The sequence below is a fragment of the Octodon degus genome, unplaced genomic scaffold (assembly GCF_000260255.1).
Source record: "Octodon degus isolate 3935 unplaced genomic scaffold, OctDeg1.0 scaffold00076, whole genome shotgun sequence".
In the NCBI taxonomy this organism is placed as follows: Eukaryota; Metazoa; Chordata; class Mammalia; order Rodentia; family Octodontidae; genus Octodon; species Octodon degus.
In genome coordinates this window covers 7,482-29,724 of record NW_004524652.1, presented here as the reverse complement: position 1 = coordinate 29,724, position 22,243 = coordinate 7,482, and the positions used below count along the sequence as shown (strand labels likewise).

The following is a 22,243-nucleotide window of genomic DNA, read 5'->3' as shown; positions in this document are numbered from 1 at the left end:
GGAATCCCTGATGAGGAAGGCTTTGTGGGGAGTGAGGAGTCTGCCGCTGCTGCTTCCAATCTCCATCTCCTCCACTATGTCGGGGTCACTACACAGCAGCAAATCTTTCCTCAACTCTAACATCTTGCATTTTTTTTCTAGCCCTACAAAAAAACTCAACAACAGAAAACTAAAAAATGGTTGTTTTACACACCTTATAAAGAAGAAAGAAAGAAAAGAAGGAAAGAAATGAAATACGTGATGCAAACACCAACTAAAGTATGTCCATCGCGTGTGCAGCTGTGGGTCCACAACCCGGTGCCCTTGTTCAACCTCAGAGCTGCTGCGGAGCCCCTGTCCAGACTCTGCGGTGGCCAGTGCTCAGTGATCCTAAATACACCCGTGGAACCATACCCTATCGGTTTCCTCAGGGAGTATTGTGTGCGCCATGACGTTAGGGGAAGGGGGAGGGGTCCACATGGCGCCATGACGTCAGGAGAGACGATGCACACGCCGTGACGTCACTGAGCCGCTCTTCCGGTCGCCGACCGGCTGCTAGACGGCCGCGCCCGGGATCCCCATGTGCCCCTGACCTTATCCAGGTTCATGCAACATCTTCCTGTGACTACGTGGGCAGTCCTGCGTTACGGATTGGCATCCCCGAGAGCAGGGATCTGCACGACCACAGCCCGGGGTCGCAAGATTTTGGGCCCCTCGGTTCTGGGCCCCTCCTCCACCAGACTGTGACGCCAGCCCGCAGAGGTGTGGCCCAGGGGAGGAATGGGGGTGGGAAAGAGGAGGAGGGAAAACAGAAAAGGAGAGAAAGGGAGGAGACCGGAGACCGAGGAGTGGAGAGGAAAGGGCGTGGAGGGGAAGGGCAGGAAAGGCAGGAGGGGCAAGATGGAAAAAATGGGGGAGAAAGGAGGAGTGGAGGAGGCTGCAGACACTGTGAGGGTGGGAGGGTGTCTTCCGGAAGTGAGGGAGATCCTTCGGACCTTGGGGGGTCCGCAGGGATGGGATCAAGCTAGGGGGCAGGGTATCTGGAGAATGGGGTGTTTTGAGGGTGCAGTAGGTGCCCATCGGGGTTTTCGGTGCTTTTGATACTGGGCAGCATGCAGTGAGGCTCCTAGATTCACCTTCCCCTCCTAGCTTCTCTGTCCTGCTAGAGTCAGGCAGAGCACCCCTCAGGAGCCAGTGTCCTAACTCAGGGTTGGGGTTCCTCTGCATGGACTCAGACTTCCGCTTCCTGTTCCAGGCCACTCAAATGAGCCCTGTAGACAGGAGGACCCTGGGTCCTGGAGGGCAGTCGCAGCCTCCCTTCCTCCCTGGTGTAGTACTCAGCAGGTCCAGTGGGTCCCAGCTGTGCCGTGACACTTGTCCAGTTGGTGTTGGCACATTGTCCTGGATGTGGGGAGGGTTTCTATTTGGTACCTAGGTGAATGGCCATGTGTCTGGCAGTCATGGGGCCTCAGGAGGTAGACATGAGGAGGCCCCCTTTCCTTGGAGGTCACTGCAGGAGTAAGAGGAACCTGGAGAGGGTCAAGAAGGGAGGTGAGAGAAATAGTAGGGGATAGGGAGATGGATGTTATGCACAACACCAGGCCCAGGGAACCACAGCTGGCCTCATTCCTAAGGATGGAGGGATTAGGAGGAAGCTTGTAGGTATGTGATCTCAGACTGCTCTGTGCCTTTTCTTGGGGGTGCCTGGTCAGGAGTCACAGCCTGCAGGAAATGGTTTGGGATAGACAGGGAAGGCTGTGCAGGTGGGTGGTTCTGACTGCTCTGTGTTGCCACAGAGGCCGAGGACCAGGATGCAGAGCTTCTTGATGTTGTTGCGGGAGCAGCGGTGTTCCTGCTCACCTACCTCAGAGCTGGTGACCCTGGCAGGCAGGCTGTGTCGGGACCTACAGGATGACCTTTCCCAGGTGCAGCCTTTGGTGACGGCTGTTCTGGAAAGCCCTCTTCGTCCATGCTTCCTGGACAATGCAGATGTGACCCTGGTGTGTGCCCGTGTCCTGGTCCAGCAAGGGCAGCCCCAGGTGGCCTGCAGGCTTCTGGAGGTAGGACTGTGTAGTCATGGTGGGGTGCAGAGAGGTAGGGGATGTGCCTGTGTACTTGGCGAAGACCTGACCCTCGTGTGCACCTACATGCCCCCTGCCCCTCTTGGTTCTTCCCTCAGTGGATAGTCAGGGGCCTTGTCACTTGTCATCCCTTTGCCCTTGAGGGATCTGCTCCTGCAAGGTCATGTCTGTCTATCTGCCTGCCTGTCTATCTCTCTGCCCCTCTCTCTCTCTCTCTCTCTCTCTCTCTCTCTCACACACACACACACACACACACACACACACACACTCTAGATCATAGTGAGCTTGGTTCTCAGGTATCAGAATAAGTGAGTGAAAGGGACAGGGAAGTGGAGATGACTATCAGGGCCCAGAGCTGGTAGGAGGATAAAGAGTCAGCCATACTGGGCCTTGCTGGAGCTATAAGAGAAGGCTGCTTGCTCCTGGGAGCCTTCCTGGCAATGAGAATCTGCAGATGTAAGCATTAGGGGCAGAGTGACACTGCAGAGGTAGAACTGCATGTATAGAGAGATACCCCGAGGGATGGCAACATTGAACATTTTGGGTCATTGGCAGGGTCTTAGGCACTAACAGGGACCCCTTTATTCCCTGTGTCAGGCTGGGGGAAGCATGCTGAGTGGGAGATGCATGCTGTTCACTTAAGATTAGATCATACGTTGGATCTTCTAGAAGTCAGAACCCTGTGGCCTTGACCATGGCCCCCAGACCCTGTGGCCAAAGGCATTTCTTTCTTTCTTTTTTTTTTTTGCAAAGCCGGGGATTGAACTTAGGCGCCAGGGAAGCACTTATTCTACTGAGCCATCTCCCCTGCCCCGCCAAAGGCATTTCAACAGGCTTTTTCCATGCTTTGTTCTGTCTTGCAAGGTGCACCTGAGAACTATGCTCACATGTTTCTCAAGAGGCTTGGAGGGTTCAAGGTGGGTTCAGGAGCTTCTGATTTTTTTTTTTTTTTTTTTTTTTTTCTGTAGCTGACAGGTAGTGCTTTCCTGCCCTGTGGTGATTGGCCTACCCTGGTCACATCCTGGAGTCTCCACTGCTGGGCCATGCTAACACTCCACACACCAGTGAGCTCTCCCAGGCTCGGCCCTTCATCAGGGCTTGTACCTTCTGAGACGGGTGGAAGAAACAGGTCCCCATGCCACTTTAGGGTGGGAAATGATGGCCAGGTCTTAGCAGCCTCTCTTTGCAGGGTTGCCAGGTGCCGGGAGGCAGTCGGGAGCTGGTGCAGCTCTGGAATGACATTCACTACCACCTGGCCAGGAGGAAGCTGGGCGTGGCTGCGCTGACCCCAGTGCAGAAATTCCGCTGCAGGAAGAGGTACTCCAGTGTGTGCTGGTCCTGGAATTCCTGAGGGTTGAATGTAGCATGTTAGACCCAAATGGGGCAGAGTTGAGGCAGGAAGTCACGTCCATAGTCAGTCATCGTGTTACAGATAGCCTGGCTTCAGTGTTTATTACACCTTACTGGGCACGCTGAAGCACACTCCCCACCACTTCAGCGGGGGGGGGGGGGGGGCTGGAAACCAGTGGCTCATGCAGAGCCCTGCAGCTGAGGCCCAGGATGGGCATCTTCACGTCACTGTCTCCTGTTTCCACCTGTCCTGACTGGACAAGGGTTCCGGTGTCACCAAGTCCCACTTGTGAGTTGCTGACAGAAGCAGTGAAGATAAGTGTGCTCCACATACTAGAGAGTGCTCAGAGGAGTGTCTGGCACAGGAGGCACTAAGTCATTTTTTGCCCACATTGGTTTGAGACAGGGTCTCCTTATGTAGTTCAGGCTGGCCTTGAACTCTTTATAGCCCAGGCTGGCCTCCAATTCGAGTGTTCCTCCTGTTTCAGCCTCCTGAGTGCTAGGATTACAGGGCATGTCCCACCACACCCTGCCTAAGTAACTACCATTGGAATCACCACCACAACCAGGTGGTGGATGTTATATTCCTTGTAAATGCCATTCACGGGTGAGGAAATCAAGGCACAAAGAGGGTGGTACTGCTTATCTGAGGCTTCACAGGTGAAGCAAGGCCAGGATTCTAGCCAGTGCTATGGCCATGGAGCCTTGGTCTCCACTAGGAAGGCTGGGAAGGGCAGGGCTTCTGTCGGACTCCGAGCTCCAGCCACCCTGGCAGGATGAGTTCCCAAGCCACAGGACTGGCTTCTGGGTTTGTCTTGTGACCTGAGAGGTTTTCTTGCTTGGGGCCTACCCAGTAATGATGATGTGAGCTTGGCCCTCAGGATGCCAACATGCGTCATCCCTGGTTTTGGCATGGTACCTGTCATGGTCTTCCTCCTTGGTGCCACCAGCTCTCAGAGCACAGCTTGGCAGAGGCTGCAGCTCAGGCACCAGCAAGTACGTTGGCTAGCTCTGGGGCAGAAATTACACCCTTCTTTTCTGGAGGGGCAGTGGACAGCAGACCATAAAGACCATGGGTGCCATCCTGTAGGGCCCTGAGTCCAGAAGAGGGATGGCACTTTGCCATAGTGAGGGGGCTACTTCAGATCTGATGGTCATTGTGGGCCTGTCCTAGCCTGGAGGAGAGTCTACAAGCAGGCATCCAGCAGAGAAATGACAGAGTTGTAGGGGGAAAGGCACCTGGTGTCCTGGAGCAGACAGAAGACTCTGGGGGAAGGATGGGGTATACACAAGCCCCAACACATGTAGACATGGTCCTGTGGCCCCAGAAACAGGGCGGTGGGGTTTGCTTGCCAGCAGGGCAGCAGAATGTTGAGCATGGCCAGAAGCTCCTCCATACTCTCACGGCCACCTCTGGGACCCAAGGTGGAGGTGCTTGTGGGAAGTGGGCCAGGACTTAGTCATGATTTGTGGGTGGAAGGGTTGTGGGGACCTGATTCAGGGTGACATAGGACTCCCTGAGTGATATAGGTGCCCATGCTTGGGAACCACCAGGAGTGGGGTGCTTTCTTCCCAGCATGCACGGGTTGGAGGGGGGTTGAGAGAGTATGGGCTCCATTTGGGAATTGAAAAGTGGTACTTGAGGCAGGTGGGCATTGAGTCTTCACAGACAGGTGAATGTCATATATGTCACATTTTATGAAAAGATCAGAGATGAAAAAAAAAATCAAAGAAAATCATGTGACCAACCTGAACATTCTCCCGCCTGCATCAGCCGCTCAACCCCTGTCTCTGTTGGGTTGGCAGGTGATTGGGACTGAAACCCCAGGAGAGTGTGGAGGGGAGAGGCTTCAGGGTGGCTTCCCAGTTTAGGGCAGGGCCACTGGGGCTGAAGGGGGGGGGGCGGAGCTGAGAAATGGCTGGGCATTGGCCATGGGTGTCATTTAGGGTTGGGGGGCGGGGGGTCCTGGAGGAGATACTAGACACCAGCAGGGCCCCAAGAAGGGTTGTCTGCTGCACTCTCTGCTGCCTAGTGAGCACCACACTGGATGCTATTCTGGAAAGGCTGAGTGTCTGGAAAGCAGGAGATAGGGAAGGATATCCACAGGAGAAACCTTGGCAGAGAGGGTGTCTCTCCTTCCTGAGGGGCCAGGCCCTGAGCAAGAATCACTTGGGGGTCCTGTTCTGAAACCTCTGCCCTGTGTCCTTCAGGAATCCACCACCTACTGCCCTCAGTCCTGATGGCCCTAAGAGCCGGCACTTCCCCAGGGAGGTTCGCCAGCAGCTGTGGCACTTTGTCTCAAACGTGAACAGCAACCCCAGCAAGGCCGAGCGGGTGAGAAGGGCCAAAGCCTGCCTGGGAGGCTGTCCTACCCCAGGCAGCCACCCTGGCTTTTCCTTCCCTCTCCTGACTCTCCCTTCCCTTCAGGCACCTCACCCCGCTCCATCTTTCCCTTGAGCACACAGATGTTCTCTTACTCCTTGGATCGTCCTTCTTCCCACCTTGGCTGGACTCCAGTGCCTCAGCTGGGGTCTAGCACCTGAGGTCACTCAGGCAAGGGAAGGGACTGGGTCAGGGCAGCCACAGCCTCTGTACCTCCGGGGGCTCGGGTGTTTACAGCCTGGCCTTTTTGGTTCAGGATCCTGGGTGTTCTGGGCTGGAGTGAGCTCTTAGGCAGGGTGGTATGTTCTGTCCCTGGAGACTGCATGCTGTCTCTTCCAGCCTCCCCAGCCTGTGTGGGAGACAGTCCTTTTCCTAGTGTGCTAGTGTTCTCACTGTTCTCCTGAGGGTCTGGACTGGGCTGGCTTCCCCCTTTCATGGTGGACTTCAGCTGTGACTCACAGCTGGAAGTCTTTCTGGGGGCAGGAGAAACTGGCTTTGGAAACTGGCTTGACCACTGGGCAAGTGTACAACTGGTTTGCCAACCACCGACGGCGTCAGAGGTTCCTTCTCCAGCAAGGACAGCAAGCCTGGCAGGCAGTGCCTGAGACCCCCAGTGCAAAGGAGAGAGGTCTTGGGCCTCTGCCATCCTCAAGCCGCTGGTGCACTGGATCTGGGTTTGTGAGCAGGCCCCCAAGGTCTGGTGAGTGGCAAGGGCCCAGCCCTCTGTGGTGGGGGCTGATTTCTGGGGTGATTGACTTGGCTCAGGATCCTCTATGGGGCTAGGGCTGCCCCTGCATGCCAGGTTACAAGCCACACAGAGGGGTGTCACATGTTCGGGTTGTCAACAGTGAGTGGGTTTGGGAGTGAACCAGACTCCAGGATCATAATCATGAACTGCTGGTTCAAATTGATGTCGGACAGAGGGTAACAGAAAAAAATAAAGGGATAACCAGTGTCCCCTCTGCTCAGCCAGGGAGCTGCTCTCAGGCAGGAGCCAAAGACTTGAACCCTTACTAAGCTTTCTCCCCTTTAATCTGCTTTCCGGCAGGCTGTGAGGAAAATGGGCTTCCACAATCCCCAAAGAACATCACAGGACCATGGGAGGCAAGGACCACAGGCCTGGAGTTTCCTGAGGCCAGCATGACCTCAAAGCCACTGGTGGCCAGGTACTGTGGCTCTTAGGCCATGTCTCACGTGTTCAATTCCTTCCATCCTTCCTTGGGTGAAGACTTGGGTGTTCAATGGGCCTGGTGTGCCTGGCTGACTATGTGACCAGGTCAGTGACATAGGAGGCCCTAGCATTGGCACAATCCCCAGCAAGGAGCCTAGCGTGTAGGAAATCTTGCACACTGATTTTCTTTGTTCAGGAGAATGAGCAGGGATGGGAGGAAGACCCATGCAGAACAGGCTGCCACCTAGAGACCACCTAGAAACCTGAGCCACTCTGTGACTGGAGTCTCCTCAGTGCGATGTTACCTGGTGTTAGCAGTAGCCAGCACCATAAAGTCCCTACTGCACGTCAGCACCATCTGAGCACTCCCTGCACCTTCACTCACCTATCCGGAGGCCCATGTGAGGGTGGCCCAGCACTGTCAGCCTCGGGGGGCCCATCTGGCCACCATTCCCTTTGTGTCTCTTCTTCCTTTTCCATGCACTGTTCTGATATCGGGGGCTCGTGGTACCACCTGGTTCTGGATGCCATCCAGCTGTGTGACCACAGGCAGGTTCCACTGACCTTTCACTTGTGAAAGGGACATGGTGGCAACATAGTGCAGTGGTGTAGCCAGGGTCAAGGGAAGCCTGTGAGCACATCTGATTCACAGAGCATGTGTGGAACATGTAGTCCTAAAGTCATTGTCAGCTTGTCTCCTTTTCCCTAACATTACCTATTGTCATTCAGTCTTCAACACTTTCTGCAAGGTCACTGTTGGTCGCCAGGTGGTATATTCTAGGGATAGAGTAATGGTCTTAAGTCCGAGTTGTCTGTAAGTCCGGGCCTGATGTACCTCAGTTATAGGGCTCAGCAGGTACAGGCGGTGTTATAGGCATGCTGGGTGCTGCTTCCTTCTGTGGTGGTTAGCTGGGTCCTGCAGTCCTCTCTGCTGGCCCAGGAAAGCCTCTGTTTGCTCAGAGGAGTGCTCCACTGTGTCTCCCAGGTCTCTGCAAGGAAGTGAGATGTGTCAAGAGGGGACTGGCCATGATCCTGCTGCCCTTGCTCCTGTCTGCCCGGGTGATGGCCTCTGCCCTCTGGCCACTGGTAACAATGTGCTGGACCGTGCGCTTGCAGCCCCTGAGTCATGGCTGATGTCCCTTTCACCGGAATCCTCTAAGGAAGTGTGCTTTCAGACCAGGCCACTGGTCCATAGTTATGGTCTGGACTCCAGGATGCAGCCTGCAGATGCCACTGTAGCTATGTATACAGCCACCTTCAGTGACCAGCACCCTGCAGGTAGGTCTGGTGCATAGATAGGAAACAGTATCAGACGCCATGGTCCTCTGGTCTCATGTGAGGGTGTAAGTTGGAGTGAGCTGGAGGTTCTACCTAAATTTGTGTTTGGTAAGACTTGGGATAGAGACTTCCTATAAACATCCTGGATTATTCTCACATACTTTACTTTGCCAAAAGCTGGAAAAGATATGAGCCTGAAAAGACAGCAAGGGGGCTGGGGAGATGGCTCAGTGGAATAAGCGCTTCCCTGGCAAGTGCAAGGGCCTGAGTTCAATCCCCGGTTCCGCAAAAAAAAAAAAAAAAAAAAAAAAAGACAGCAGGAAAGAATTAGGATGTGAGGAAACAACTGGCTCTTGTGCCCCTCTGCCTTCACCCCTCTCTGGGAGCACCTGTCCCACAAGGAGGTCCAAGTTCTGGCCCTTGGCCCAGGGTGGAAAAGTCTTGTTTTTCTTAGTCATTGTTACAGTTGTGGTTGTTGGTGCTTTTCAAGCATGTTAGATGCACATTTGCCTGACACTGTAGGGTCTCGTACAAGGCACAGTGGCTTCACCTACATTTTCTGGTCCCCTCGTGTATATGCGTCTTTTCTCTATAGCTTTTTTTTCCCGGGGTCTTCCTTGCCTTTATTTTTCTTTCTTTCTTTCTTTTTTTTTTTTTTTTTTGTGGAACCGGGGATTGAAATGCCTTTATTTTTCTTACCTCATCTACGTTCATCACCTTGCAGTCCTTCACTGGGCCTGTGCTTCCTAGATGTCAGTCTTGTTCTTTCTTCCTTGTTTTCCTAGAGCATATTTTCAATTAATGGTATAAGACGAGAAATACTTTTGAGTCCTTGGCATGTTCCAAAAATGCCTTTAATCTGCCCTCACGTTTGATTAGCATTTTGGCAACGCACATGCTTTTCCTTCTGAAATTTGTCCGCATTCAGCATTGCTACAGGTGTTCATTCCTTTCCCATTAACCTTATCTTGGTGCTCGGGAATTTTACCCTGATAGTCCTAGGTAAGGGTCTTTTAAGTCTGTCTCACTGTTAAATTGTGGTTTAAAGAACAGGGTCTCATTTAGCCTCTGGGCTGTCTTCACAGTACTCCTTGTCAGATGCCCTGTGGCCCTGGGCCTGCCCTCGCTTCTTCACTCTGGAACTGTGGATGTTGGGGGTGTGGCTTTTCCCTTCTCTTCCTCTTGGAGGTAGAAGATGTGATCCACTACTGTGTTCTGTGTGCTTTGGGCTGTCCATGGTGGCACTGGGGTATTACTTCCTCTGTCACATGTCCCTCCGGTTTCGCATGAAGGAGTAGCGGTAGCTGCAGAGGCAGCTTCATCCAGGCGGTCAGCAGAGAGGCCAGCGTTCATTTCACCCAAGGCCTGTGCTGCTGTGTCCGAGGCCATGCCACTCCACAGACGGAGGGCCAAGCAGAATCCACCTCTCTTGCATGTGTATCAGAGCTGACCAAATCCACGCAGCTTAGCTGGTTTTGTGCTACAGTACTGGGGCTTGAACATGGGTCCTTTGCACTGAGGTACTCTCCAGCCCTTTCCACTTGTTTGAGGTAAGGCCTTGCTAAGCTATCCAGCTCGGGCTTCGACTTGTGACCTTCCTGCCTCAGCCTCTCCCAGTAACTGGCATTACAGATGTGCGCCAAGTAGCTTATCTTTAAGAGTGAAAGATCTTCTGAGACATTTTCAGATATATTTTAGGAGAGAGAAAGACAAAGGCTGGGTGTCACAGCAAACGTTGACTCCTTAGGGAATCTTGGTGACCTCTGTGGTAAGAGGTAAAAATAGACACTGCAGCAGGCTCGTAGCTGAGTGTCCCCCACCCCAGCATCGAGAGTATACTGCAGCAGAATGGCACAGCCTAGGGCCTGGAGAGATGGCTCAGTAGGATAAGTACTTCCCTGGCAAGCGCAAGGGTCTGAGTTCAATTGCCAGTTCTGCTAGAAAAAACAAAAAAACAAAAACAGAATGGCACAGCCTGGCTGCTAGCAGATGGTAGCCTGCAAGCAGAAGATCCTGATTCAGCCTCTGGATAGCAAGGCCACGGTGGCACAGTGCATCTTGAGTTTAGCAGAACTGAATCTCAGTGGTCTCTGGGAGCTAATAAGCCTGAAGATTAAGGCTAGGAAGATTGCCTGCTTCCTTGAGGCTGAGGGGTGCCACCATGGTTCCTTCCTTCACCAGTGGGCTGTGCGACATCTTTATCTGCAGGATTAAATGATGTGCATAATGGTCCCCAGAGAATGTACCTGGAGGAGGATCTGTTTCCGGGTGGTGGGCAAATAGAGACTGGAAGCGCCCTGGTGACACAGCCCTGGCTGCATGCTCCAGAGTTCGTTGTCCCCCGCAGGTAAGCCTGAGGTACAGAGGCTTGCATGACACCTTCCTTGGGCCAGTAGGTGGGGCAGGACTCACTGCAATAAATCCTCAGACTGCAGTCAGATCTCTCCCTGGTGGGTTCGTGAAAATGATATCAGTCCTTTTGGCCTGCACCTTCTGGTACTGGAGCAGTGTTTCCCTGGGACTGAGACTCCCTGTCCTTTCTTGCATGGGGCTCTGAGCCTAGCCTGAGATCCTGGGCCCAAGCAGCCTCTTCCTGGTGATTTTTCTGCAGACAGAGGCAGGGAGTTTCTGAGCAGCATCAGGATCCTGATATTGTATTCCAATTTGTAGCTGTGAGAGGAGCTTGGGAGTGTCTGCAGCAGCCTAGGGGAACATTTACCTATGATGACAAAACTGTGGACTCTCAGAGATGCAGAGGAGATGACCAGTGTCTCTGGGGAGCTCCAGAGACAGGATAAACAATGTCATGGGTGGTTTGGGACCTCTGAGCAGAGGAGGCCAAGGATCGCATGCTGGGGAAGTGGGTCAGGATCCTGCAGAGATAGCAGGACAGGATGATAGGTGGTCTGGCATTTCTTGTGGAAAGGGGATCCCCATGCCCTCCCTGTTGTAGTGGGTACCTATCTTGTCCACATTAGGGTTCCCTGGAACCAAGCTCAAGGATAAGGTCTTTGTAATGTGGGATCTGAAGGCAGGTCAGTTGGGGTAGGTATGCTATGTGAGGTACGTCTATGAGGCAGGGGACAAAGCCCCACATTGGGTGCCAGGGTGTGCCCCAGTTGGATTGGGAGAAGGCTGCATCACATGAGGGTACTGGCTCTCCTCTCCCATAGCTAGGAGCTGTGGAGGGCAAGACTTGGATGGTCCTAATGGTTCTGTGTCCCCTGGTGGCTTGTTGGCTACTGCACATAGCTATTTCCTCTCACCCACTCCACTGTCCTGCCTGGCCTTGCCTCACCTGGGAACTCTGAGTCCCTTACACAGCTTTGTTGGGTATGATTGGCACCCAGTGACCTCTGCATGTTTATTGACAAAGTACTCAGCGTGACTGTGCCCTACTATGATGTCTCAGCCTTGTGAAGGTGGTGTGCCCTTTTCTTCCCACCTTCACCTACCAGGATCAGGGCTCTGCTGCTGTGTATGACAGTATCAGTGTATGTTCTAGTTGTGATGAAACTGTGCTCAGGGCTGTTATGTGTTTTGCTTTGGCTTATTTCTCCCCACCTACTTTGAAAGTCACTTATGTTGGGGCTGGTGAGATGGCTCAGTGGTCTAAAGCACCTACTTAGAACAAGCTTAGCAAAGCACAGGGACCATGGTTCAATCCCCCAGCACCACATGCCAGCCAGCCCCGCCCCCTGGTGGGCTGAGCTGGCCACACACACACACACACACACACACACACACACACACACACAAATAAAATAAAATAAAATAAAAATTAAAAAAAAAAAAAAGAAATTCACTTATGTTGTTGGGTGAATCAGCAGTTCATCGCTTTTATTGTTGAGCCCCAGCTTATGGTGTGGGTGAGTTTGCCTGTCCTCAGTCCTGTGGTGGCATTTGGTGTAGATGGTGTGAGATTATGGAGAAGACTGCTGAGAGCTCCTGCGTGTGTGTGGTCTACACACGTTTGTCTGTTTCCCCTGGGATGTGCTGAGTCACACAGTAAGTTGTGTTGATGAGGCCTTAGTTGACTGTGCCTGTCTCCAGTTCCCCTGTCCCTCCTGCTCTCCCTAGTCTCCCTCATACCGTCTTTTCACATCTGTGCTCCTGGGCTGCATCTCAGAGCTTGCTCAAATGCCATCTCTTCCCTAACTCTTTGTGACCCTAGGGACCTTGCTTGCTGTGGAACACATCCCCTCCTAACTCACCCACTTGGGGGGGATCCTGATGGGTTCCCAGCACTTAGACCACTTCCTGATGTGTAGCTGTGTGACTGGGGATCTTGTTCCTTAGTGCCCCTCAAGCCAGAGCCTAGACACTCACTGCCTCTTTTCCAGCCCCCCAGAGCTGGTGTTTGCCCTGCCTGCCTACCCAGACGCTGTGTCCACAGAGGAGTTGAGCCAGTCTTTGTCCTCCCACCAGGTGAGGCTCCTACTGGTGCCGTGCTGCTGCTGTTGCTGCTGCTGCAGTGGTGGCGGCAGCAACTGCGGTGCTGGCAGTGGCAGTGTCACTTTCCCCTCCCCTCTTCCTTTCTTCTTTCCTCTTCTTTCTTCTGTACTGCAGTTTAAACCCAGGGGGCTCACACTGAGCTATATCTCTAGCCTCTTTATTTTACTTTTTAAATTTTCAAATAGAATTCTGCTATGCATCACCATACCTGGCTATGTGTGTCTTACTTTCCCATTGCTCACTCATGCTGGGGAGGGTTCAGCCCCCATGCAGTTCATGTGAACAAACCAGGCAATGAACAGTGGTAGAGGAGACTCCTTGCTGGATGTTAGAGACTCAGGAGCTGGCATGGAGTTGCATGGGATGCTGTTCTCCCAAGGCCAGGGTGAGGGTCCACCTGGGGTTAGGAAGAGCAGGCAGGAGGCTGGGTCTCCCTACCTTCAGAGCTGCCTCTAGGTGTGACTCTTGATTTTCCAGGTGCAGTGGCCTGATGACAGCCAAGCCTCGTGTGATGCCTCCTGGGGTGCCCAGATGCTCCTGGAGTTTTCAGGGGGCAGCCTGGGTTGCCAGGTCCCCATCCCAAGAACCCTGAGTGTAGACTGTCCAGTCATTCAATCCAGAGAGTTAGAGTTTCATCACAAATAACAGTAAGAGCTTCCTAGAGTTCCCAAAAGCCTTCTGCTGAGAAACAGTGAGGGCTCCACTGCCATGTGTAAGAGTTCGGTTTATGGCTCTGACAGGATTGGAAGTCTGTTCCCTCCCCTCCTCCTTTCAGTAGCAGATCAGAGTTAAGCTCAAGGCGTGCCGTGAGGCAGTGAAGGCTCCAGACAGTGTATTCACAGCTGGTGCCATAACTGCCTGCGCACCAGGCCCCACCAGCTACATCCTCTGTTAGCTGTGAGGGAGACCTGGCTCACATTCTTTTTTTTTTTTTTTTTAATTTATCTATGTGTGTGTGGCCAGCTCAGCCCACCAGGGGGCGGGGCTGGCTGGTATGTGGTGCTGGGGGATTGAACCGCGGTCCCTGTGCTTTGCTAAACTTGTTCTAAGTAGGTGCTTTAGACCACTGAGCCATCTCACCAGCCCCCAGGGCTCACATTCTTCCATCTCTGTTTTCAGGCATCAAGTGCTGAGAGGCCTGTGTGGGGGAGAGCAGGGTAGATGTCCCTAATTCATTATATCTGTGGGACAGATGTTTTGTTCAGCTGTATTAAAGTTTAACGTTTGGACTCTTGTTTCCTTTCTCACTTAGCGATACACCTAAAGGACCATGTACTTCAAAGTGTAGGAAGCCAGTCACCCTTTCAGGTGTGGGCAACATTTCATGGTGGGGGTGTATGTTAGCTGAGGTCTCAGGAGCCTTCCAGTGGACAGCTGTTGAGTCTGATGTCTGTTTTAAAAGCTACCTTTGGCTGAGCATCTCTACCCTCTGCCCTCTGCCCCTTACCTTTTTGAGTTATTGTGCCAAAAGATGCACTGGGAGTAGGGTGTGGTATAACATACCTGTCATCTTAGTGCCCTGGGAGGCTGAGTCTGGATTGCAAGTACCAGGTTAATAACTGAATGAGACCCATTCCCAAATATGTTGGGGTAGGATGGAGTGGGGATGTCACTGTGCAAAGACCCTAGGTCCAGTGCTCAAAACCACAGGGAAGCAAGGGTGGAATGTGGATTCTAGGGTGTCCTGTGTCTAGCCTTCTGCTCACCCGCTCAGGAGTTGGTTGCAGAGGACACAACGGAGCCAGGCTGCACAGAGGCCTCACCAGGCCAGATGATAGATCCTAGCCCTCCTGTCAGATACTCGTGAGATGGTCTGTGAGACAGAGGCACTAAGACTTGTGCCTAGGATCGAGGGATGAGAAAGAGCTACAGCTGGGGGTGGATGAGGGAGCAAGGCAGATCAGAGGGTGTTTTCATGTAAGGGTGGCACAGCAAAGAAAGGAGCAGGTACCTCAGTATCCTGTGTCCATGACACTGTTAGCCTATGGCCAGAGCATCCTGCACAATCCTTGGGCCTGGAGGTGGAAATGGACCTCGTGTAAAGGTTGCTTATATGGGGAGCAGTACAGATACCTGCTTGCTTCAGGGGTTCCCTGTCCCCACAACCCTTGCCAGCTGGCTTGGTGGCTGCCTTGCCTTGGGCCATCCTGGCCTCAGTCTTCACACTTTCTGTGTACATAAAGGCCTTGGTGCCCAACAGGGAGAAATCTGTGAGAGACCTGTCACAGTCAGGGACAGAAACTTCCTCCCCTATCCTGGAAGGCAGAGGCCTAGTTCTAGGTATGGTGGAGCCTGACTCACCTGTTACATAATGTCCATTCCAGGCAAATGTGTGAAAACCTTGGCTAGACTGGACCCCTGAGAAGGCCACTGTGCAGTAGAAAGAGGACCTGTCTGATAGAAAAGGAGGCTGCTCCTCATATATCTGTTCTGCCCATGGGCAAGAGCCCCCACCCCAACATCCTGACAGAAACCCCTGCCTCTTGTTCTCTGGCTCTTTCCTAGGAAGTAGGTGTGGACACAAATTGTGTTTTGGCCCTCACTTCCTTTACAGGGTCAGGCAGGGTACAGTGGACACAGTTGAGATGTAGTGGGCAGATGGGTGGTCCTTTTCTTAAACTTTATGTGACACCTTCCATACTGAGATAGAAAGGGATATCTGAACCAAACTGCCAGGCTAGAATGGAAACAGGAAATCTGAGAGTAGGAACATCAGAGTTGGGTTAGGGTTAAGCTTAGGGCTAGGGGTCAGGGTTAGAGGGTTAGGGTTAGGGTTAGGGGTTAGGGTTAGGTTTTAGGTTTAGGGTTTTAGGGGTAGGGTTGGGGATTAGGGTTTGGGGTTAAATTTAGGATTAGGTGTTAGTGTTTAGGCTTATCATTAGGGTGTAGGGTTAGGGTATTTAGGGTTAGGGTTGGGGGATTATGCTTAGGGTTACAGGTTATGGTTAGTGTTCAGGGTTAGGGTTTAGGGTTAGGTTTTAGGGTTATAGTTAGGGTTAGGGTTTAGGGTTAGGGATAGGGCTGTGGTTAGGCTGAAGGTTAGGATTAGAGTTGAGTGTTTTCCATGAGAACTGTGAGAATTCTATCTTAACTTTATTTTACTGCCTCAGATTGCTGAGTACTTGGGTAGCTGGTATTTCTGGCCACACCCTGCCTTTGTAGTTGTTATCTATGTAGATGGACCTCAAATTATAATCTATGTGTTGTTGCTTTCTCAGCACTATGTGTATAATACACATAATACCACTATGTGTATAATGGGAATATTAAATCTTTATCAGGAATACTGAGATTAATGTATGTTTGATATTGTGCAAGCTATGTTAAAAGCAGAGTGCATTAGCAGGTTGTGTAGCTGAGATGTGAGTTTCTCACCTAGCAGGTAAGAATTTCTAGGTTTGATCACCATTACCACAAGAAAAAGAAACAGTAGCGAAATATGCAAACCTTTAATTGTTGTACTCTGGAAGGTTAGGTGGCAGGATAACTTCAAGTTCAAGGTCAGCCTTGATGACAAAAGTAGTTCACAGCTAGCCTAAGCTAAACAGTGAGACCTTATCTCAAAAAAAGAGTTCCAGCCCACTCTAGGGTACTTGAATACTAATTGAGCAATAAATAATGGATAATAAATAAAGCATTGTGATGTGTCATGAAATTTACATCTAGTTTTACCAACAGGGATTTTTTTTTCCTGAGGTACCAGGGATTGAACTCAGGACCCTGTGCTTGCCAGGGAAGGGCTTATGCTACTGAGCTATCTCCCCAGGCCCCTCAACAGGGACTTTTAGTAAGAAACCTCATGTGAAACAAAACAGAAAGTGAAATAGACAGAATGGAAGAAGGAAACAAATATATAAGCAAACTTTTGATGTCAGGAAACCTAGAGGCTTCTAAAGCAAAGTGATGAATTAGAATATTGTGAAGTCACAACTGTAATCACAGGTCTCTGGGATGCTGAGGCAGGACAAGCACAAGGATGAGTCTAGGTGGACCGTGTATCACACGAGTGAGCTCTAGTTTGAACATTAAACATAACACAAGACTAGACATGTTGGGCTGGTGAGATGGCTCAGTTGTCTAAAGCACCTACTTAGAACAAGCTTAGCAAAGCACAGGGACCACGGTTCAATCCCCCAGCACCACATGCCAGTCAGCCCCGCCCCCTGGTGGGCTGAACTAGCCACACACACACACACACACACACACACACATGAATAAAATAAAATTTAAAAAAAACTATACGTGTTGACTCACACATGTGCCAAGCCATCCACAGTGCTAGGCAAGAGGATCCTGTGAATTCCAGGCCTGATTTGGCAATGAAGCATGTTGAAGGCCAACCTGAAGTACACAGTGAAACCCAGACTCACAAAGATAAATAAGTGAATAAATCAATAAAATATACAGAAAAATATTATAATACAAATGTCCTAGGTCCAAATCCGATTACAACAAATGTACCCACTAGAAATGTTTGGTGACGTGTGTTTGTAATCACAGCACTTCAAGGATGAGTCAGGAGGATCACCAGAAGTTGGAGGATCATCCAGCGTCACTCGTGCCTGCTCACAGTCTGCAGCACCGAGCTGTCTGCACTGGAGTGATAGGCTGGGTGACAGCTCCTGGTCGTCTCCTTGTGTAGGAATATCTGGTATGTGCCGTGTGCGGGCGGTCACTGCACAGTCACTGCACGACCCAGTTCACAGGCAGGTTACAGCTCCTGGTAGCTTTCTCTTTTTCAGAACTATCTGATCAATGTCGTGTGGGTGGTCACTTTATTGTGATGAATGATGCAATCCCTAGTGGACCAACCATCCTCCCTGGGTAATTCCTCTGGCTCCTCCCAGCACAGCCTTGAGCCAGTGGAGATCGGAAGCTGATAACTAGGGAATGCATCCCACACGCTCCTGCTGATATAAATAAGTATGTGCCCTGAGCCTGGGCGTAACTTGGTGCTCCTTCTGGCCACCGAATCTGTGTATTCCGCAGGAAGACTGATCATGGTGACCATCTTGGTCCCGGCTGTGTCCCTCACACATGGAGGATGGCCCTTTCCAGGTTTCCACGGGACTGGATGTCCTCAGTGTTCCCGCAGTCTCCTTGGTGTCTGGGTAGAGGGCTCATGCCAGGAGTGTGCACACACCTGAGGTTAGGGGCAGATGCACTGAGGGGATAGACGCAGCATGCTTCCAGCTGCTTGTATAAGGTGACACTTGCTGGTGCTTTCCAGCTCTTGGTACAGGTGAAAGAACCTCCCAGCCTGAAAAATATCTGGGCGTGTTTGTGATCTCAACAACTGAAGAATCGAATATAGGAACAACAGAGCTTAAGAGCAGAATATATTTATTCAGGAATTAGAGCTTTTTTTCCAAGAGAGAAGCAGAAAGGGACCCCAGTGGGTTGCCACAAACCTGTCGTTTCTAGAGCTATTTATACACTTGATCTTAATCAAAATGCTCATAAGTGATCTAGAGATATTTATAGAGAAAATCCATGAGTTAAGGCAGGTCCCAGGTGGGGAAAAATGGGACCTGTATAGGTGAGCACGAGGTGGGAGAATTTATCATCAATCAATAAGATCATAAATGCAGTTTCTCAAGGAAAATTGATGAAGTTGGTATCAAATGAAAGGAATCAGTGAATCATGTAGGAATCAGATGTAAAAGAGTCATTTTAGCCTGTCAGCACCTGATGTCTATCCCCAGGGACATATATGGGTAAATACAGACATTTGCACGTGAACTACCTGTTTGCTCCATTGTCATTCTAACTGCTTTGTAAACACACCTCACCAATACACAGTAACTGAGGAACAGAGGGCTTCAGTGTTCTACAGTGGGTTTGGGGCTCAGGATTTCCAATACTGTTTACAGATATATCACACTGTTGATGCTCTCCAGCCTTCAGTTTCCTCTTGTCCCATATCACCTCCCTGGTTCCTGGGTCTTCTCCCCCTTTCTGCCCTTCCTCTGGGACACATCCTACTGCGTTCCCACCGAGCTGCAGACTCAGAGGTTTTCTTTCCAGACAAAGTTCATCCCAATGTCTGCACTGGTCTTCCTCTTCTGAGCCTCAGTCCTAATATTCCAGAAAGTTGTCTGGGGCATGGGACTTCATGGTCAACATTTCCTTCTATTTTCTGCTCCTGTCTCTTGGATAAATCTTTGTTTGCCAACCTCCACTCCATTTCAGCGACCAAATCCAAAATAGGTTTTCATTGAAAAGTGCAGGAGTTGTGCTGTGGGAGGCCGCTGGGGAACGCAAGGTCTAAGAAACACTTGGGAAACTTCCAGGCAAAATGAGGGCACATGAGCAGTTACAAGGACAAAGCTTTGGTTTCACTATCTTCTAGCACAAGGGCCACATGCAAGGCCTGGAATATTCTAAGAACAATGTTAAATACTCGTTACCTGGGACAGTAGCATTAATCCTATATGAAAACCCTTGACTCTGAGGGTGGTTGGATCTAGTAGGCTTATGATTTTTTTGCTTGGCTGTGTGAAGAACCTGCTTCAGTGCTCAGTGACAGTGTGTGGCTGGGAGTCCCACAATTAGTGGTGCTCAAGTGATACCATGTTGGTTGTATGAAAACAAAACTGACAGAAAACAAGGTTGCACATTAGTGCAAAGGCTCGTTGCTGGATTTCCAGGACTGCAAAATACAGATCCCATCAAAAGGCCTGTACTTCTGTTAGGTCCAGTACCCCTCATCTCCTTTTTACTTAAAGTGTAGATTCTTTTTTTTTGGCCGAACTGGGGATTGAACTTAGGCCCTTGCGCTTGCCAGGGAAGCACTTATTTCACTGAGCCATCTCGCCAGCACCAAAGTGTAGATTTTTTAGCTGGATATTAAAGTGCACATCAATGTATCTATCTGTCTGTCTATTATCTATTATCTATCTGTCTATTTATCTACCATCTGATAGAATCCTATCACTTCAAACTCCCTGAGTGCTGCCAGTACAAAGTCCTGTGATTTTATTTTATTTTTTTTTTAACATTGAGAAGGTTTTCACTAAGCCAGCATGTTGGATTAGGTGGATACAAATTAAATTACATCCTCTTGTAGTTTTTTCATGAAAGATTTCACTAGTCACCAAGTTTCACAGGCTTAGCTTAGATTTATGACCATCCCATCTCACCCACTTGTATTGCTGTATCAGAGCTCCATGTATGACAGCTCTCCTGGCCCTTGGCTTTTCAAGGACTTAAATATACCATACATCAAATGTGATTTTTTCTGAATACAAAACTCCGGAGTCCTTGTGCATGAAAAGCTGAAAATATTTTATGCAATAGTGCATCCTTTTCATTCAGAAATCCTGAATCCCTGGGGCTCCTGGCACTACCCTTGTTTCAGGCAGCCTGAGTTAGATAGAAATATTGTAGGTAGTTAGACAGGGTAAGGCCCTCGCAGGGGATGACAAAGACCAGACACCTTACTGGGGAGATGCTACCAGTGTGAGCCAGACCTAACGATCAAACAAATGCTGACCTCCCTAAAGTTGGCATCCAGGATTGCTCATTAGTCGGGAAGAATCACTGACTGAAGGCCACCAGATAAGGTCGCCCGCTTGCTACGTGACTCGCTACCCCATTTGGTCCTAGGCCTAATAAATTTTACCTGAGCAATGGTGCTTGTAATCCCATTGGTTGACCATAGTTTTGTCTCACCCTGTATCTGCCTAAGCGGGACCCCTTTGTCTCTACCTTAGCCCCGCATGGTTTTGTCCTATAAAAATAACCTGAAGGAGGCAGCTTCCTGGGCAACCCACTCGGGACCCCCTTCTGTCCCTCTCTGACAGAAGCTTTCCTTTCCAATAGTTTTACCCTCACCCTGACTACAAAATCCTTGGCACTGGTCCCAGGTGGACCTAGATGACTCAGTGTTTTGTCCTAGACTGTGCTTACAAAGTCACTCACTGTGGAAGGCGTGGACACTCACCTGGCGTGAAGGTGGCAGCACTGCATATGCAGAACCCCCAGGGAATGGAAGTGCAGCGTAGCACGAGGGCTTGATGCTGGACTCTTACTAGTATAATACAGAGAACAAATCAATACAGAAGTCCTCTAGTCCTCTCCTAGCTCTGGTTTATGTCAATTCTTGAACTGCTCTTAACTCCATCGCTGTTTCCCCTGGTGACACCTCTTCAAGGAGACGTGGAAATGTAGGAACCTGTGGTCTTCATATCGGGTCTGCACACAGCACTGCAGCAGCTCCATGTAGGATTTCACATTGGCAAGGAAAGGCACTCTGCTGATCCCAGGGAAACACCCTTTACCTCTGTGGCAGCAAAGACTAAGGGTCCCTCCTTGCCCTCATGATGAGTTTTAGGTTTTAAGTGTCACCATGGTGTTTAATGTTCCCACTGTCCTGTAATGTGAGCAATTTGGAGGTTGAGACAACATGACCATGATGACTTTTATTAGTTGAGACATGGTCTGGCTAAGTAGTTCCAGATGGCACTGAACTCACTATATTGGCCAGGCTGGCCTCAAAATCACATGGATGCTCCTCCCTAGCCTTCTAAGTTATGGAATTCCAGATATGACCCTCTCAGTCAGCTGTGACTCATAAATTGGAAACTCATCCGAACAATTCATCTTTTATAAACCTTGTTTATGAATTTTCAAAATTTTAAATCAGCACTCAGGATGTAGCTCAGCACATCTTGACTTCAATCACTAGCCCTTAGTAAAAAAGAGTTGACATCTTGTTTTTCTAGTATATTCCATTTAGTTTCTTGGCTTCATTCAGAGAAAAATCTGGCAGTCATTAGGCCTATTCCCTTAATAACAGAACAACCATTAGTACTTTGTTATTTACAATGTTCCACAAGAAACACCCAGAGCCGCTGCACAGTGTGATACCTGATTCCTTTGACCATAGTATTTTGCTTTCTTTTCCCTTATGTTAGAAAAGGTATTGGTCTGTACAGCCACCTGGCCCTGAACTCACTATGCTGCCCACGTTGGCCTTGAACTCAATTAGATCCCCCTGCCCCAGCTTCCTGAAGCTGGTGTTATATAAGTGAGACAACATGCCTAGCTCTGATGAAATTTTTTTTTTTTTTTTCGGAACCGGGGATTGAACTCAGGCCCTTGCGCTTGCCAGGGAAGCGCTTATTCCACTGAGCCCTCTCCCCAGCCCCTGTGATGATAGTTTTGAGGATCCACACCCAGTGGCTCTTCTCTCCCACAGTGATTGGCCATAAGCTCTGCTGTGCTAAGTGACAGAAGTCCCCATTCACACCATGTGTGTGTTTACATCAAACTTTCCTGGAATTCAGGGCAATTGTCCTGCCTCCTCCCCGCCTCCTAGTCACAGTGCTGGACAGGAAATTTCCTGTGAGCCTAAACTCAGGAAAGAAATGAAGCAGTCCTACCAGCACTCAGATCCTGCCCTGGTGCCCTGAACTCTGCCTGCGAGGGAGCTCCTAACCAGTCATGCAGACCTGACGGGAGCTGAGTTGCGTGCTCAGTGCTCCCAACTCACCACTTCCCAAAGCCAGAACTTGGTGCAGGGATGCTGGGGAGATAGCTCGG

General features: G+C 50.5%; 1 protein-coding gene across 1 annotated transcript; it reads left to right on the top strand.

The window, feature by feature from the left end:
• The first annotated feature begins 1,790 nt into the window (after nucleotides 1-1,790).
• Anhx (anomalous homeobox) lies at nucleotides 1,791-13,342 on the top strand. Its single transcript, XM_012515718.2, has 7 exons — nucleotides 1,791-2,039; nucleotides 3,250-3,377; nucleotides 5,622-5,745; nucleotides 6,277-6,493; nucleotides 10,451-10,589; nucleotides 12,586-12,670; nucleotides 13,175-13,342. The coding sequence occupies exons 1-7, from the start codon at nucleotides 1,791-1,793 to the stop codon at nucleotides 13,340-13,342; spliced, it is 1,110 nt and encodes a 369-aa protein (XP_012371172.2).
• The last annotated feature ends 8,901 nt before the right edge of the window (nucleotides 13,343-22,243 follow it).